We start from the raw sequence: 15,796 nt of genomic DNA on the forward strand, positions 1-15,796 counted from the left end.
TCCTTAGGGTGCGTGGCGTTGGCGTGCCTCCTTAGGGTGCAAGGGGCCAGTGCCCCTCTTTAGGGTGCGTGGGGTCAGCGCTGCTGCTTAGCAGGCCACGGACAAGTCTGCCGGGCGGTTGTGTGTCTTGGAGCCCAACGCAGCCAGGCCCCACGGGTGTCAGGAGCTGGATTGGGGCGTGGTTGGCTCTGCAGTGGTGCTGAGAGGTGCTGAGGGCTGCAGGGCTCTGCCCATCCTTGGCTGTCAGTGGGAGCCATCCGGCTGTCAGCTATGCAACGATGTTATGGGCTCTCATCCTGCAATTCAGGGGCTGAGCTAAGCCCCTCTGCCCCATGAGTGGCTGTCCTGCCTCCCTCTGCCTCCTGGGCACAAATTCAGCTGGGATCCACCTTGCAGGGCAGGAGCAAGCAGACAGCAATCAGGATCCCAAGCTGCAAGGACACCTGCAGGGACGGGGGGAGAGGGAGGTTGCACCAGGGCAGCAAGGGGACAGGGTATCTGCGGTGAGGGCTATGCATCCTTATGCTGTTTCAGTGCTAGGTTTGGCTGGTGCAAGGAAGGGATGGAGGGGGAAGCTAGCATCCCTGCAGAGTCCCAGGGGCAGGTAGGAGAGCGGTGTGGCAGGCATGCCCGTCCTCGTCCTCGTTCTGCACAGCTTTGCCCAGGGGAGCTCCTTGCCAGGCTGCTCCTACCTGACAGGCACAAACAAGCCTCCGGCTCAGCGCCGTGCCACAGAGGACGGGCCGTGTGGCAGCAGGGTGGGGGGACTGAGCAGGGAGGGCAGGATTTGGAGCCTCTGTGGGTATTTGGAGGGGAGCAGTTGGGCACTTCACATCCCAGCAGCCTTGAGTCAGTGGGTGCTGAACCGAAGCCTCACCAGCGACCAGGGGCTTAGGCGTCCCCCTGGCAGGGACGGCGTGGCAGGCACAGCAGGGCAGCAAGCCTGCTAAGGAGAGCGCCATGGTGAGTAGCGGGCATCCTCTCCATCCCGGCTGCATCGGGGACCTGCTTCTCCCGGCCCACCATCCAGACATCTTCCTCGGAGCATCGGTCTCCTTGGAGAAAGGTCCAGCGGTGCTCAGCAACTGGACCTACTCTGAAGGGGTCTCTGGGCAGGGCTCCTGCTAAGACCTGGCCCTGGGGCATCTCCAGATGGAGAATTCAGGCTTCTTGTGATCCTTGGAGCAGGTTGGGGGTGAAATACCCATTGCCCCCCGGCCACCCTGCAAGGCCCCCAGTGACCCCCAGAGCAGAGCAGGGGAGCCGGGCGCTGGCTCGCTCTGAGCTCGGGCAGAGCAAGAGTGAGGGCAGCCCTGGGAAGGGCAGAGGGCTTCATGTGGAGCTGAGGTAGCTCCCTGGACTGTCTGCCTACTATCCGAGCTCCAAACTGGCTGGGCTGAGCTGAGCTGGTGCAGCGCTCCATCCCGCCAAGGGGCTGCAGAGATGCTGGTCCAGGCAGCGCTGTGTGCGCCGGGATCGTTCTGTCCTGAGCCTTGTGCTCTCCATCCATGAACGGGGCTGGCTGTCCCAGGTGGTTTCCCTGGGGTGCTGTGAGCCTCGTTTGTCAGGGGCAGGGAAGTGGGCTGGAGCCTTTGCCCCCATGCACATACTTGTATTGCGTTCTGCTCGGCTTCCTCCCCCCACCCCAGAAGTGGCTGCCTTTTAGCTGGGGTCCACCTCGCAAAGTGCCTCACGGCTCATCCAGGCAGGGGCGGCTGTAGGAGCCTGCTTTGTCTGCATGTGCGATTATTGTCAGCGACCGGTGAAGGGAAAGCATTCGTGGTCTGCACTGAGAGTGTGGGTGCTGCAGAGACCCCAGGGCTTTGTGTCTCGGGAAAGGGCGGCACAGCTCCTTCACTCCCCTTGCAGGGCAAGAAGGGGCTGGTTGGGTAACAGCACCCACCCTGCTCCTGTGGCACCTCGTCCTGTCACCCCCTTCCCCTGTTTTTGTGCCCCCAGCTTCTCTCAGAGATGGTTCAGACCCATATATTAGACCTGTTTCTAATGCCAGGCCTGCCTCGATCCATGTTGTGGTGGTGCTGGCCCCTCCTGGCATCGCAGTAGCTTTTCCCCTGCTGCATGCCCACATCCTCCTCCGGCCGGCTGCCCCAGGTGGTGGTGGTGAGTTGGGGACACCTTCAAAATTTTGCCCCACTTCTATGCAGATTTCTCAAGGTCCCTGCCCCCTCCCAGCCCAGGAGCCCAGGTCTCCTGGCTCTGAGGGACCCTGGATAACAGCCCTCCACCCAAGCTCTGTGCACGAGGGACCGGCCCCCGCACCTGGGTGTTGTGGGTAAGGTGTGACCACCCCGGCCACGGACAGCGCTCCCCAGCAAGCTGAGCATCGGCCCCACAGCAAAGCCCTGCCCTGTGAGCCAGAGAGGGGGCTCCACTCGCTGGCTGCAGGAGGGGGTTGTTATCCTCCCTGTGGAGCAGCCCTTGGAGGACCCCTCTGCGCGGTGGTTCCTGAGTGTGGCACCCGCTGTTTATCCCTTTCGAGCCAGCCTTGCTGCCTCCAGCTCCTTGCAAGCTGGTGTTGCAAGCTGTGAATTCAAGTGCGCCTGATGGAGACGCCAGGGGAGTTAATTAGCCAGGAGGAAACAAGTCTCTGGCACTGAGCTGCTCCTGTCAAGCCGGGAGCAGCTGCTTCTGAGCCCCAAGGGGGAGGAAGGCATGACGGGCCCTCAGGTTGGGCCTTGCCCCTGGTTGTGTGCTGGAGCCAGTTGCCTCCGGCTGCCTCTGAGCCACGGCTCAGCGGTGACCGGGACAGCGACTCCCTGAGGGGCTGCCATGGAGAAGGAGACCCAGACCCTGAATGACAGCCAGCAACATGGCAGGATTGAATCCTAGCCCCTCTCCTGGAGGGACGGAGGAGCTGGGATCCAGGACTCCTAGGTGCTCTCCGCTGGCTTGCAGTGGGACAGCAGGGCGTGCGGCTCGCTGAGTGGTCACAGGCCCCAGGGGCAGGCTCAGCCTCTGGCCAGGATGACCGGAGACGCTTTCTAGCCCTGGTGAAGCCTTGGGGTGGGCAATCTAAGGGGGATGGGAGATGTCATCCTCTTCCTCCGAGGTGGTTCAGAGCAAGTCAGGGTGGGCAGGGGGATGAACTGCAGGGTCTCTCCTAACCCGACCAGCTCTGCTTCCCCAGCAGCAGCCCAACTGGAGGGAGATCGTCAACCGGAAGCTAAAGTTCCCACGGGGGCTGCTGAGCGCCATCCAGGACGGGAACCTGCCTGTGGTGCAGCAGCTGCTGCAGGTGGGCGATGGCATCCTGCGGCAGCTGGACGAGACCGAGGACCAGGCATGGTGGGAAGCCCTCAACCTGGCCATCCGTGCGGGCGGGGAGGAAGTGGCCAAGGCCTTGCTGCGCTACGTCAAATTCGACTTCCGCCAGGTCCACGAGGCCCTGCTGGTGGCTGTGGACACCAACCAGCCCCACGTGGTCAAGCTGCTGCTGGACCGGCTGAACCAGGAGAAGGGACTCAAGATGGACCTCAAGTCCTTCTCGCTGGCCTTCTTCGACAACACCATCGACGCCTCCCACTTCGCGCCCAGCGTGACACCGCTCACCCTGGCCTGCGAGAAGGACCTCTACGAGATCGTGGACATGCTGACGCAGAAAGGCCACACCATCTCCCACCCCCACCACGTTTCCTGTCCCTGCCTGGAGTGCACCAACGCCCGCCAGTACGACCTGCTCAAGTTCTCCCTCTCCCGCATCAACACCTATAAGGGCCTCGCCAGCCGCGCCTACCTCTCGGTTGCCAGCGAGGATGCCATGCTTGCTGCCTTCAAGCTCAGTCACGAGCTCAAGCGCCTCTCTCGCAAGGAGCCCGAGTTCAAGGTCAGGCACTTGCTGGCTCCCAGGTCTCCATCTGTCCTGGTTCTCTTGTGGGCCGCAGCTCTCCGGGGCAGCAGGGAGCCAGGGGGTATCGGAGGGTGAAACTCTATTCCAGCAGCTCTGGGCTTGGACCCAGGGGGCTCAGCACCATCCTGGACTCCTTTCTGGTCCCTACCCTGTGTGAGCCAGGCAGGGGGCACACAGGACCCCCCACATTATGCCCAGGCTGGGCAGCATGGAGGTGTTACTATTATTATTATTTAGCTTATATCCTGCTCTGTGCAGAAAGGCTCAGAGCAGCTGACCATAAATGACAAGCACCAACACTAAATTCTCCACACGACAATTCAGGGTCTCGCTGGGAAATTTGGGCATGTATTCCAGTGGTGCAGTGATTCAGTAGTGCAATGGTACAATGTCCTTTTGTTCCCAAACTATTTTTACATCTATCTTTTTTTATATTCATTATTCTTACTGCTACACTCCATGCTGCTGGCTACTTATAGACTACTTACATAATTGATTTCTTACTATTGGGCATTTTTGAAAACATATGCATAAACATACCCATATCATAACCACCCCTCCCTGCAGACATTTCTTATCACATACCCTTCCTCTCTGTTCATTTTTCTCCTCACAACCATTAACAATGCTCATGCTCTGACAAAATCTGTAGGTGCTTGCTCAGTTTAACTAGGTAGTGACCTTGCAACACCTCACAGGTGTGTACCCCAGAACGTTATGGTTACAAAAGTATTAAATGAGGGTTATAATTTAGTGTTCATAGTAGCATTTTTAGGAACCTTGCACCCATCCTGTGAGAGGAAAAGCTGCCTGATAGGTGCTTGCGGGTCGTGGGACTGTTGTCTCCGAGTGACCACCTCCAGATGCAGCTGTCACGCTGGTAGGTTTACTCCTGACATTGCTGTAAGTCTTGGCTCACATGCATGTGATGCTGCATTGGGCGAGTGTCCGTGTCTCAGCGCCCTGCAGCAGTGAGTTCCTCTGCTGAATCATCTGCCTTTGGTGCTGGGGTCCCATCGTTGTGCATTCAGGTTGTTACAGGATAGGGCTCCCAGGCATTCCTCTAGGCTGTGTTCTTCCTCCGGCAGCCCGAGTACCTGCGCCTGGAGCAGCTGAGCCAGGAGTTCGCCTTCGAGCTGCTGGGGATGTGCCGCAACCAGAGCGAGGTGGCGGCCGTGCTCAACGACCTGGGGGACAGCAGCGAGGAGGAGGATCTGGGCAGCCAGGCCTTCGAGGAGGGCATCCCCAACCTGGCCTGGCTTCGCCTGGCCGTCCATTACGACCAGAAGAGGGTGAGTGCGGGGCAGGCTTCAGAGCTAGGAGGGTTGCAGCCCCCCCTTGAGCCAGTACTAGGGGAAGCTCCCCACCAGGGTGCTGCAAGGGTCCTTTCTAACGAGAGATCATTAATGAACTCTGAGTGCTTCTGGCTGGGGTCGGGACATAAACCTTGGCATCCTGGTTCCAACATGCTCCATTTGATTCAACCTCCCTAAACTCCCCCCTGCAGCAGCAGCTGGGATTGGAGATGAACTTTTGCTTCGTGCTCTCACCCCAGTGTGGGCATGGGAGTCTGTTGCACCCCAGAGTCAACTGCATTTTGCTGGTAGGCAAAGGCTCCCTTTGCATCCTAAGAGAGCTCCTGTATATTCCTGGGAGCAGTATTTGCCTAGCAGGAGGGGGAAGCAATGGGTCACCGTGAGGGCTGCTGGTACTGACCCTCTGATCCCCTTCTCTCATCTTGGCCCAGTTTGTCACGCACCCCACCTGCCAGCAAGTGCTGTCATCCATCTGGTGCGGGAACCTGTCCGGCTGGCGTGGCAGCAACACCCTCTGGAAGCTCTTTGTCTCCTGCTCCATCTTCCTTACCATGCCCATCCTGTGCCTGCTCTACTGGGTTGCTCCCAAGTCCCGGGTAAGTGGCCTTGCTGCAAAGGGAAAAGGGGGCTCAGGGAAGAAGGTTTCCTGCACCACCCTGCTGCCGGCTTCTTACAGCTGCCTCCAAAGCACCTGACTCTGGCCCCTAACAGATAGAAGGCCCCCCAGAAAGACCCAACCTGGTAATATCTGTCTCCCATAGAAACCTGATGGCACTTCTAATGATCTCCCTTCCTGAGATCATCAAATCGTGTGTGTGTGTGTGTGTGCGCGCGCGCGCACATATGTATGTGTAATTACCCCCATGCATTTGGTCTCCACCAGGTTCTTGCCCCTTCTCAGTGCATTCAGAGAGAGGCTGAGGGGCAATGATGCTGGGGAACCCCCAGGGGCAAGGCAGTGGTCCAAGACTTAATGCTGTCCTTGGCTGTATGAAGGGGGACACCCAATGCGAGCAGGCTCTGCTTCTTCTTTCCCTGGTGCAGCCGCTGCTGGATTGCTGCACCCAGGTGTGGGCTTCCCACAGCCTTGGACCACTGTAGGTTGGAGCAGTGTCAGAGAAAGGAAAGAAAGAATGGCTGTAGGGAAACTGAGGCTCATACCTAGAGACTGCAAGAGCTTGGTTTGACCAAGAGAGGATGGAGGGATGATGGGATCCTCTCCCACAGGAGCACAATTGGGATGATGAGCTTGTTCCTCCAGGTGACACAAGTCCAATGAGGTCCAACAGCTGGATGTTGGGGCTAGGTAAACTGGGAGTGAAACTAAAGTGTGGACTTTTAGCACCAGCTGCAACTGGCCAGTGAACCTGCTTGTTGGGGCTGGATTGTCTGTCCTGAGCACTTCTAAAATCAAGGTCGTTTTAGCTCTGGCTCCAACCAGTGCTAGCTCAGTGCAGCTCTGCAGTCTGTTTTACACAGACCAGAGGGTGCTGCATCCCCTTTTTGCCTGATAATGGATGAATTCTCCCTCCACGCACCCAAGCTGGAGGTCTGCTGGACCGAATCCTCATGGAGATTGAAGTCTGCTCCTAAGCACTTGCTCCCGTTTAAGTCCCTGCTGCCTGGTGGGCCCTAACCATGCAGCCAAATGGCCTTGAGTTTTGCTCAAGGCGAGACAAAGTTTCTCCCATCAGGTGGGCAAAATGCTGAAGATCCCAGTGATCAAGTTCCTCCTGCACTCCGCCTCGTACCTCTGGTTCCTGGTCTTCCTGCTGCTGGAGTCCGTGGTGCTGGAGCGCAAGCACAAAGACTTCCTGGGCCGGAGCCAGACCTTGTGGGGCAACTGCTGGCACATGATCTGGGTGGCAGGTAGGTCACGTGGAGGGAGCCCTGGCAGGGTCCAGAGCTCCAGCAACCTGGCAGTGAGGGGTGCTGGCAGGAGCCCTGCCCCAGGAGCCTGGATGCTCTACTGGGGCCTGGCAGGGCTCTGATGTGCTCAGGTCCAGTGCTTGTTGCCTCTGGTTGGGGCTGATTCTGGAGATGAGATGGGATTTAGTCTCCAGGGCCCAGGCAGTTCTTGGCCTCAGATGTGTCCGTACAGGGGCAGTGGGGATGGTGGTTTCCATACGGGAACCCACCCATGGGATGAGGCAAAGGCAGCTAGTTACACCAGAGCCAGCCACAGGCCAAGGGCTAATGATCCCCTGGAAAGCTGTATGTCCCCAGAGAAGGCCTTGCCACTGGGGCCCTAGGCAGAGATTTCAGGCCTGAGAGATTTAAGGGACAAGTCACCTCCAGTGGCAGTGTCACCCCAAGTAGCAGGGTCCTGGCACTTGGGAGAAGAGAAATCACGAGGGTTGAGCTGTGTACAAGGGGTCTTGTGAGCCAGTGGGGATTGTGGGTGTGGACAGAAGTAGCAGATAGACCAGCAGTAAATTATACCGGTATAAGATGCACCGATATAACTGTTCCATCTGTCCATTCCCATATTGGTCTAACAGTTCCAGTACCTTCACCCACTTAAACTGGGGTAGGAGTGGACAAACATTACAGTTAAATCACAGCAGTGCAAGCCCTCGCCTCCCCTTTTTCATATGGTTTTGACGACCTGCCTTTCCTCAGCCTTGGGTGGCTGATGTCCCTTTTTAAGCAGGGAGCCAGTAATTAATTATCTCTGAGGGGAGCTGCTCGCTGCTCTAGAGTCCGGTGAGCTGAGTTAATAGGGTCGGAGACCTCCAGTGAGGACCAGCACTGGACCTGGTGGATGCTCCCTGCCCGGGTGGCAATGATTTTGTTTCTGAGCCTGCTGGAAAGGGCGTTGTTGTGGCCATAGGGAGGCCTCCATGGTAGATCATGGGCTGGGGTCTCTGCCCCAGCAGGGGCTAGGCTCGCTCACACAGCTGGTCCCTGCCAGTCCTGTGCCTCTACGTATCCCCCAGGCCCCCACTGGATGCTATACAAGCCCCTAGTCCGGCACGGTGGGGAACAGTCACTGGCTCCCCTCAGACAAGGATCCCTTGGAGGTTTATGCCAGGTGGGCACCTGGCAGACCTAGCCTTGCCAATCCAGTATTTGCACTGAAGAGAAATCAGCACCCTGAGAATGGGGTCAGGACCCCTGTGTCTGCCTCCTTCTTTTCCAGGGTGGATTCCCCCTGCCCCGCTCATGTCCCAGTGCCCGCCACCTGCCACCACGCCCCATGTTACACTCCTCATATACTACCAGCATGCAAGGCAGAACAGGCTGCCCAATGCCAGGGCCATGCTCAGTGACCCAGGGAAGGGGGTGAGCGTAGGCCAGCTGGTGAACTCCTGCCTGTGCCCTGCAAGGCTTGCATGACCCCACGGCTCTGAGCTGCTCCCCCCGGCTTGTGTTGCAGGACGATGCCGACGTGGAGTGGAAGTTTGCCCGCTCCAAGCTCTACCTGTCCTACTTCCGGGAGGGCCTGACACTGCCTGTGCCCTTCAATGTCATTCCAACCCCCAAGTCCCTCTTCTACATGGTCAGGTAATGCCAGGGCCCTCACCTGTCTCAGGGCACGAGGCACCCCTATCAGCTCACCCACCCCCTGGGAGACAGAGACCAGCAAGGCCCCATTTTGCAGACAGGAGCTGAGATGCACAAGGAGGGAAGGACTTGCCCAAGGTCAACACAGCCATCACTAACAACTGAACCCAGAGCTACTGGCTCTTCATCCCATGGCTGAATCACCACACTGTCTATCCACCAGCCTTTTTTCTCTGTGCTGCAGGGAGAGAGGCTTTGCAAGGAGAGCCCTCAGGGGCTTTCCAAAGAAAAAATGCCATGTTTATTCGCATACCACACACCCTCCCAAAAAAGTTATGCACCTTGTTCTGGGAAGGCAGAAGGAAGAGCAAAAAACCATTGGCTTTTATCCAAACTATTCAGAAACAGTTTTTTTTTTTATTTAAAACACCCCCCAATTTTCAGTGGGTAATTTTTCAGCAAAAAGGTGAGTGTGAGATGTGAATAATATGGCACTAATCTGTTTTCTTCCAAATGACAGGAAAGGTTTGGGAGGGAAGGGTTAGAAGTTTTCAGATTTTGGTTCAACAAATGAAAGCCAGAAAACAAAACAAAAATCAGTTTGAAAATACTGAATTTTCCCTTTTTCTCCCCCCACCTGCACCCCATTGGGGACAAAAGGAAAAATAAGCAGAAAACTTCAATGGAAATTTTAAAAGACCCCACCGTGAAGATAATTAGCATTTCTGTCTTTCTCTTTAGTTTGACAGTCTGAACATCTCTACAAATCTTTGCCATGACTTGCAAAAAAAGAGACTTTCTGAAACTAGTAAACACGAGTTGTTCAGACAGAAATTTCCATTGCTTGATGAGGTCTCTGGAGCAGAGAGAGGTTCTGGAGAGAGGGAAGGGGAAGCAGTGTGTTCCCACTGGTCAGGCCTTCACGGGGAGCTGGCTCACAGACTTAAAGGCCCAGAGGGCTCATTAGATCACCAGGCCTGACGTTCTCCACCACGCCAGCCATTGCATTTCGCAAGAGTCCCTCAATACTGAGCCTGGTATCTTGTGTCTGGCTAAAGCAAGACTGCCAGACAGGAGAGAGGCAGCCAGCATGGACCGGGGGATGTGAAGGGATGCCCTGGGGCTTGGTTCCTTACAAATGGGCGCCTTTATTTCTAATTTGAATTTGCCTGGTTTGACATCCAGCCACTGGCTCTCTTTCTGCCTGTTTCTTAGTGGATTAAAGAATTTCCTGGCCTCTGGCATCTTTTTCTGTCCCTGGAGACACCTCTCCATTGCACTCAAATCACTCCTTGCTCTTTGCCTTGATAAGGTAATATATTGAGTGAATTCAGGGATAAAGCCACTGGTGCACTGCAGAGAGCTGGCATACAACATGGGAGACAATCCCCCTGAATTCTGGAGCTGTTTGGCTCCCAGTGCCATGAAATGGGCTCATCTTTCCAGTGGGCCAATACCAGGAAGCAGGCCCAGATGTTGGAAGGGCTTGGACCTGGCTGTGGGCTCCAGCGTGGATTTTGCAGGGCTAGCTCTGCTTCCGCCTGGCCCCTTGTAACCCACGTTCTCCTGTCTTCCCTAGGGGCATCTTCCAGTTCATTTGCTGCTGCAAAGCCAAGAAGCAGCAGGACTGTCCCTCGATCCCCACCATTGTAAGTGTCCCGCACAACACAGCGGCTGGTAGAAGCTGCATTGGCCGTGTGGCCGTTGGTAGAAGCCACGTTGGCTGCGAGGCTGTTCTGCGAGGCTGGATGAATGGTAAGCAGCACCGTTCCCTGGTACCTGTGTAATTCCTCTTCCCCTTCCTCACCCCAGGCTACCTCAGACGCGGGAGCGGCGAGAGACGCACGGGTGAAAGCTCGCTGCGCCCCCGCTCCCCCGAAGCCCCCCAGAAACCCTCCAGTAGCCAATGAGCCCCCTGCCGACCCCCAGCACAGCCGGGGTAAGCGGGGCCCGTGGAGAGAAGGGGCTAACCCCCTTAGTGTGTGTGTGGGAGGCGGCAGCTGAGTGGAGCCGGGCTGGGTCAAGCCCCGCCCAGGCCCCTACTTCGCCCAGCCCCCCAGGGAGCCACGCGACCGGAGCCGCGCGAACAGGCTGCACAAACAGGCGCGCTTCTCTGCCGGCGCGTGAGTTAGCGCAGAGTTCGCGCGGGAGGATGTGCGGGAGGGCCCAAGACCCTGCCTGCGCACCCCCCAGGGTAGACAGCCCCAGCCGTAGCCAGCCTCCCAGAGGCATGACACGGATGAGCACGCGCCGCACCCCGAGGGTCCCCTCGGGCTCCGCACCCCCCCCCGGCACCTCAGAGACGGCCACCGAGGCGGAGCCCCTGGTTCCGGGCTCCACGCAGACGGAGCCCCTGGCTCTCGGCTGCGGGGGCTGCCTGTCCCTTTTTCAGGCTCTGGGGCCTGGGAGCATGGCCACCTCCCCTTGCGGGGTCTGCTCCCTTCTGGGGTCTCTGGCGCGCCAGCTGGAGGAGCTCCAGGCCACAGTCCACAGACTGCGTGCCATCAGGGACTGCGAGCAGGAGATACACTCCTACTGCCAGGCCCTTCTCCCCTGGGAGGCAGAGGGTAGACCACAGTCTCCCTCCACATCAAAGGAGGACTCTGGGACCTCCTGCTGTGTCCAGCCAGGGGCATGGACCAAGGTGGTCAAGGGCCCTAAGGCCCGCCGCACCAAGGGCCCTCCCCCGCCAGAGCTGAGCAACAGGGACGCACCTCTTGCTGCCCCAGCAGAGCCTGCTGAGTTGCCGGCCCCCGCAGGCAACATGGGCCCAACTGCAGCTCGCGCCCCTGCTCTCCCCAAGACAAAACATATGACATTTGTTGTGGGAGACTCCCTCCTGAGGGGGACGGAGGGGCCAATCTGCCACCCCGACCCCTTAGCCCGGCAAGTCTGCTGCTTCCCAGGGGCCCGCATCCGGGACATTGCGGAGAGGATCCCCAAGCTCCTCAAACCCACAGACCACTATCGCATGCTCCTTATTCATGTGGGCACCAATGACACAGGTCGGAGCACTCCCAGCCAAGTCATGAGGCGCTACAGGGATTTGGGAGCGGGGCTTAAGGGTCTGGGGGCACAGGTGGTGTTCTCGTCGATCCTCCCAGTCTCAGGCTATGGGCTGAGAAGGGACAGGAGGATCTATGTGGTCAACCAAAGACTGCGGCGCTGGTGTCGTCAGGAAGGCTTTGGCTTTCATGACCACAGCCCGCTCTTTGGCGAGAGAGGCAGCGAGCTGCTGGGAAGAGATGGCCTCCACCTCTCTCCCCTAGGGAGGAGGCTCTTCTCAGCCATACTGGCTGACCTGCTCCACCGGGCTTTAAACTAAGCCCGTTGGGGGACGGGGGGACGACCGCCACTGCTGGCCCGCTGAGCAATCCTTGCAAAGCCAGCAGATCACGGCACTCAAGGGAGCTCACCCCAGCCCCAGCCCTGGTAAAATCTGTGGGCAAGGAAGGAGCCCCCCAGGGGGCACTTGCCTGCCTGTACACTAATGCCAGGAGCTTGGGGAATAAGCAGGAGGAGCTCATTCTCCTGCTCAGTGCAAACAATTACCATGTCACAGGGATCACGGAAACCTGGTGGGACTCCACCCATGACTGGACCACGGGGATAGATGGCTATACCCTGTACAGGAGGGATCGTGTAGAGAAAAGGGGCGGGGGTGTAGCTCTCTATGTTAAGGAAAGCTACGCGTCCCTGCAAGCCGATATTGGCGACCAGGGTGGACGGCTGGAGACCCTCTGGGTTAAAATCCGTGGGGAACACGGCACAGGGGACACAATGGTGGGAGTCTACTACAGACCTCCCACCCAAAGTCCTGAGCTTGACCAGGAATTTGCCCAGGAACTGGCTGAGGCATCTTGCTCCAGGACCATGGTTGTCATGGGTGACTTCAATTACCCAGACATCTCGTGGGAGGATCGCTCAGCAAAATCTGAGCGGTCGCAGAGCTTCCTCTCGTGCGTGGATGACCTCTACCTCACTCAAGAAGTCTATGGGCCAACGAGAGGCAAAGCGCTGCTCGACCTGGTGCTGGCTACTGGGGAGGACCTAGTCGGCGACCTAGTGATCGATGGGAAGCTGGGTGACAGCGACCACGAGCTGATCACCTTCACCATCCGCCGAAAAGCTGGCAAGTCGGTCAGCAACACGCAAGTCCTTGACTTCAGGAAAGCCGACTTTGACAAGCTCAGGAGGCTTGTTAGTGAGGCCCTAAGGAACCGTGACCACAGGGAGAGGGGAGTTCAAGAAAAGTGGTTGCTCCTCAAGGGAGCGATCCTCCATGCACAAACTAAGTCTATTCCATCTCGGAGGAAAGGCAGCAAGAGGGCACAGCAGCCCCCCTGGCTCTCCAGGGACCTAGCAGACCTCCTGAGGCTAAAAAGAAAGGCCTACAAAGGATGGAGGATGGGAGTCACCTCCAAGGAGGATTATTCTGCACTGGTCCGGTCCTGTAGGGAGCAGACCAGGAAAGCCAAGGCTGCAACTGAACTCCAGCTAGCTTTGAGCATCAAGGACAATAAAAAGTTCTTTTTCAGATATGTGGGGAGCCGGAGGAAAAGCAGGGGCAACGTTGGACCCCTGCTGAACCAGATGGGGCAACTGACAACTGACGCCCAGGAAAAAGCCAACCTATTAAATAGGTACTTTGCGTCGGTCTTTCATCAGCCCCATGGGACACCCGTGCCTGCTACAGGGCCGGGAAGTCCAGGTGAGGGTGATCCCCTGCCCTCCATTAATGCTGACTTTGTGAAGGAACATCTTGAGAAGCTGGATACCTTCAAGTCAGCCGGCCCTGACAATCTTCACCCCAGGGTACTCAAGGAGCTGGCGAGCATCATAGCCCAGCCTCTAGCGCGGATCTTTGAAAACTCTTGGCGCTCTGGTGTAGTGCCCGAAGACTGGAAGAAGGCCAACGTGGTGCCTATCTTCAAGAAAGGGAGGAAAGTGGATCCGGCTAACTATAGGCCCATCAGCCTGACTTCTATCCCGGGGAAGATCTTAGAAAAGTTTATTAAGGAGGCCATCCTTAATGGACTGGCCGACGCCAACATCTTAAGGGATAGCCAGCACGGGTTTGTTGCGGGTAGGTCTTGCTTGACCAATCTCATTTCCTTCTACGACCAGGTGACCTATCACCTGGACAAGGGAGATGAGATTGATGTCATATATCTTGACTTCAAAAAAGCCTTCGATCTGGTGTCCCATGATCGTCTCTTGGAGAAACTGGCCAATTGTCGCCTTGGGTCCCCCACGATCCACTGGCTGGAAAATTGGCTCCGGGGTCGGACCCAGAGGGTAGTAATTGATGGAAGTCACTCATCGTGGTGTCCTGTGACCAGTGGGGTCCCCCAGGGCTCTGTCCTTGGACCCATACTGTTCAACATCTTCATTAATGATGTGGACACTGGAGTCAGAAGCGGACTGGCCAAGTTCGCCGATGACACCAAACTTTGGGGCAAAGCATCCACGCCAGAAGACAGGCGGATGATCCAGGCTGACCTGGACAGGCTCAGCAAGTGGGCGGATGAGAATCTGATGGTGTTCAACGCCGATAAATGCAAGGTTCTCCACCTTGGGAAAAAAAACCCGCAGCATCCTTATAGGCTCGGCAGTGCTATGTTGGTTAGCACTATGGAAGAAAGAGACTTGGGGGTCATCATTGACCACAAGATGAACATGAGCCTGCAATGCGATGCTGCGGCTAGTAAAGCGACCAAAACGCTGGCTTGCATCCATAGATGCTTCTCAAGCAAATCCCGGGACGTCATTCTCCCCCTGTACTCGGCCTTAGTGAGGCCGCAGCTGGAGTACTGCGTCCAGTTTTGGGCTCCACAATTCAAAAAGGATGTGGAGAAGCTTGAGAGAGTCCAGAGAAGAGCCACGCGCATGATCAGAGGTCAGGGAAGCAGACCCTACGATGACAGGCTGAGAGCCCTGGGGCTCTTTAGCCTGGAAAAGCGCAGGCTCAGGGGTGATCTGATGGCCACCTACAAGTTTATCAGGGGTGACCACCAGTATCTAGGGGAACGTTTGTTCACCAGAGCGCCCCAAGGGATGACGAGGACGAATGGTCACAAACTACTACATGATTGTTTCAGGCTGGACATAAGGAAGAATTTCTTTACTGTCCGAGCCCCCAAGGTCTGGAACAGCCTGCCACCGGAGGTTGTTCAAGCGCCTTCATTGAACACCTTCAAGATGAAACTGGATGCTTATCTTGCTGGGATCCTATGACCCCAGCTGACGTCCTGCCCTTTAGGCGGGGGGCTGGACTCGATGATCTTCCGAGGTCCCTTCCAGCCCTAATGTCTATGAAATCTATGAAACCTCAGCCCTGGACGACACCATCCTGCAGGGAGAGAGCCGTGGCTCCTACAGGCTGCAGGTGCTCAAGGCCTTGGTGCAGCGCTACATCGACACGGCCAGGCGGGAGTTTGAAGAGAGCAGGAGGAAAGGTAACCCATCCCCTGCCGCCATCTGCCCCACAGGGCAGGGAGTGCCTGGTTGGGACCTCCCAATACAGGTCTCAAGGCAGGGAGCACGTACTAGGTCCTCTTGTAGCATTCACCTTGCCCCAGGGGTGCCGGAGTAGGTTGGATCCAGTTTGGAGACACGTTATCTGCCCTGTGGGGCTGCTCGCAGGGCCAGAAGTGTGGTGGTGGGTCAAGCAGCATTAATTGCTGTGGTTCCTGGAGCCACGTTGGCTGCTGCTTGTTCTGAAGTCACATTGTTGGCCCACAAGCAGCCCTGCAGGCCAGGCGACACAGCGCTGTGCTCTGGATCCGTCCCAGTGGGACGAGCGGCAGCAGCGTGAATTGCCACAACTCCCAAAGCTGTGGATATTAATGCTGTCACTGCTCACCCCACCACCCAGGACCTAGACCCACAGGCCAGACGACATAGCTCCGCAGGCTGGACCCATGCTGCTGTATTTTTGACATGCTGGATTAGAGAGACTACTTGTATAGTGTGGTGGGGCAGTTCTTATATTCCTTCAAAGAAACAAAGCCAGCTCTGCAGGCACAGAAAGTCTGAACTCTCCTCGTTTCAGATGCAAAAACCCCACAACATCCCAATATTGGAAATAGCAAGTTTGGTTACA

General features: G+C 57.1%; 1 protein-coding gene across 1 annotated transcript; it reads left to right on the forward strand.

Moving 5' to 3' along the window:
• Positions 1–3,106: 3,106 nt before the first annotated feature.
• Positions 3,107–10,518, forward strand: LOC132246615 (short transient receptor potential channel 2-like; the record flags this gene model as incomplete). Its single annotated transcript, XM_059719945.1, has 6 exons — positions 3,107–3,844; positions 4,957–5,160; positions 5,616–5,780; positions 6,879–7,106; positions 8,564–8,691; positions 10,271–10,518. Coding segments are annotated over 6 exons (1,671 nt in total), but the record flags the coding sequence as incomplete, so codon positions are not given.
• Positions 10,519–15,796: the final 5,278 nt, after the last annotated feature.

The sequence above is a fragment of the Alligator mississippiensis genome, chromosome 16 (genome assembly GCF_030867095.1).
Source record: "Alligator mississippiensis isolate rAllMis1 chromosome 16, rAllMis1, whole genome shotgun sequence".
NCBI lineage: Eukaryota > Metazoa > Chordata > Crocodylia > Alligatoridae > Alligator > Alligator mississippiensis.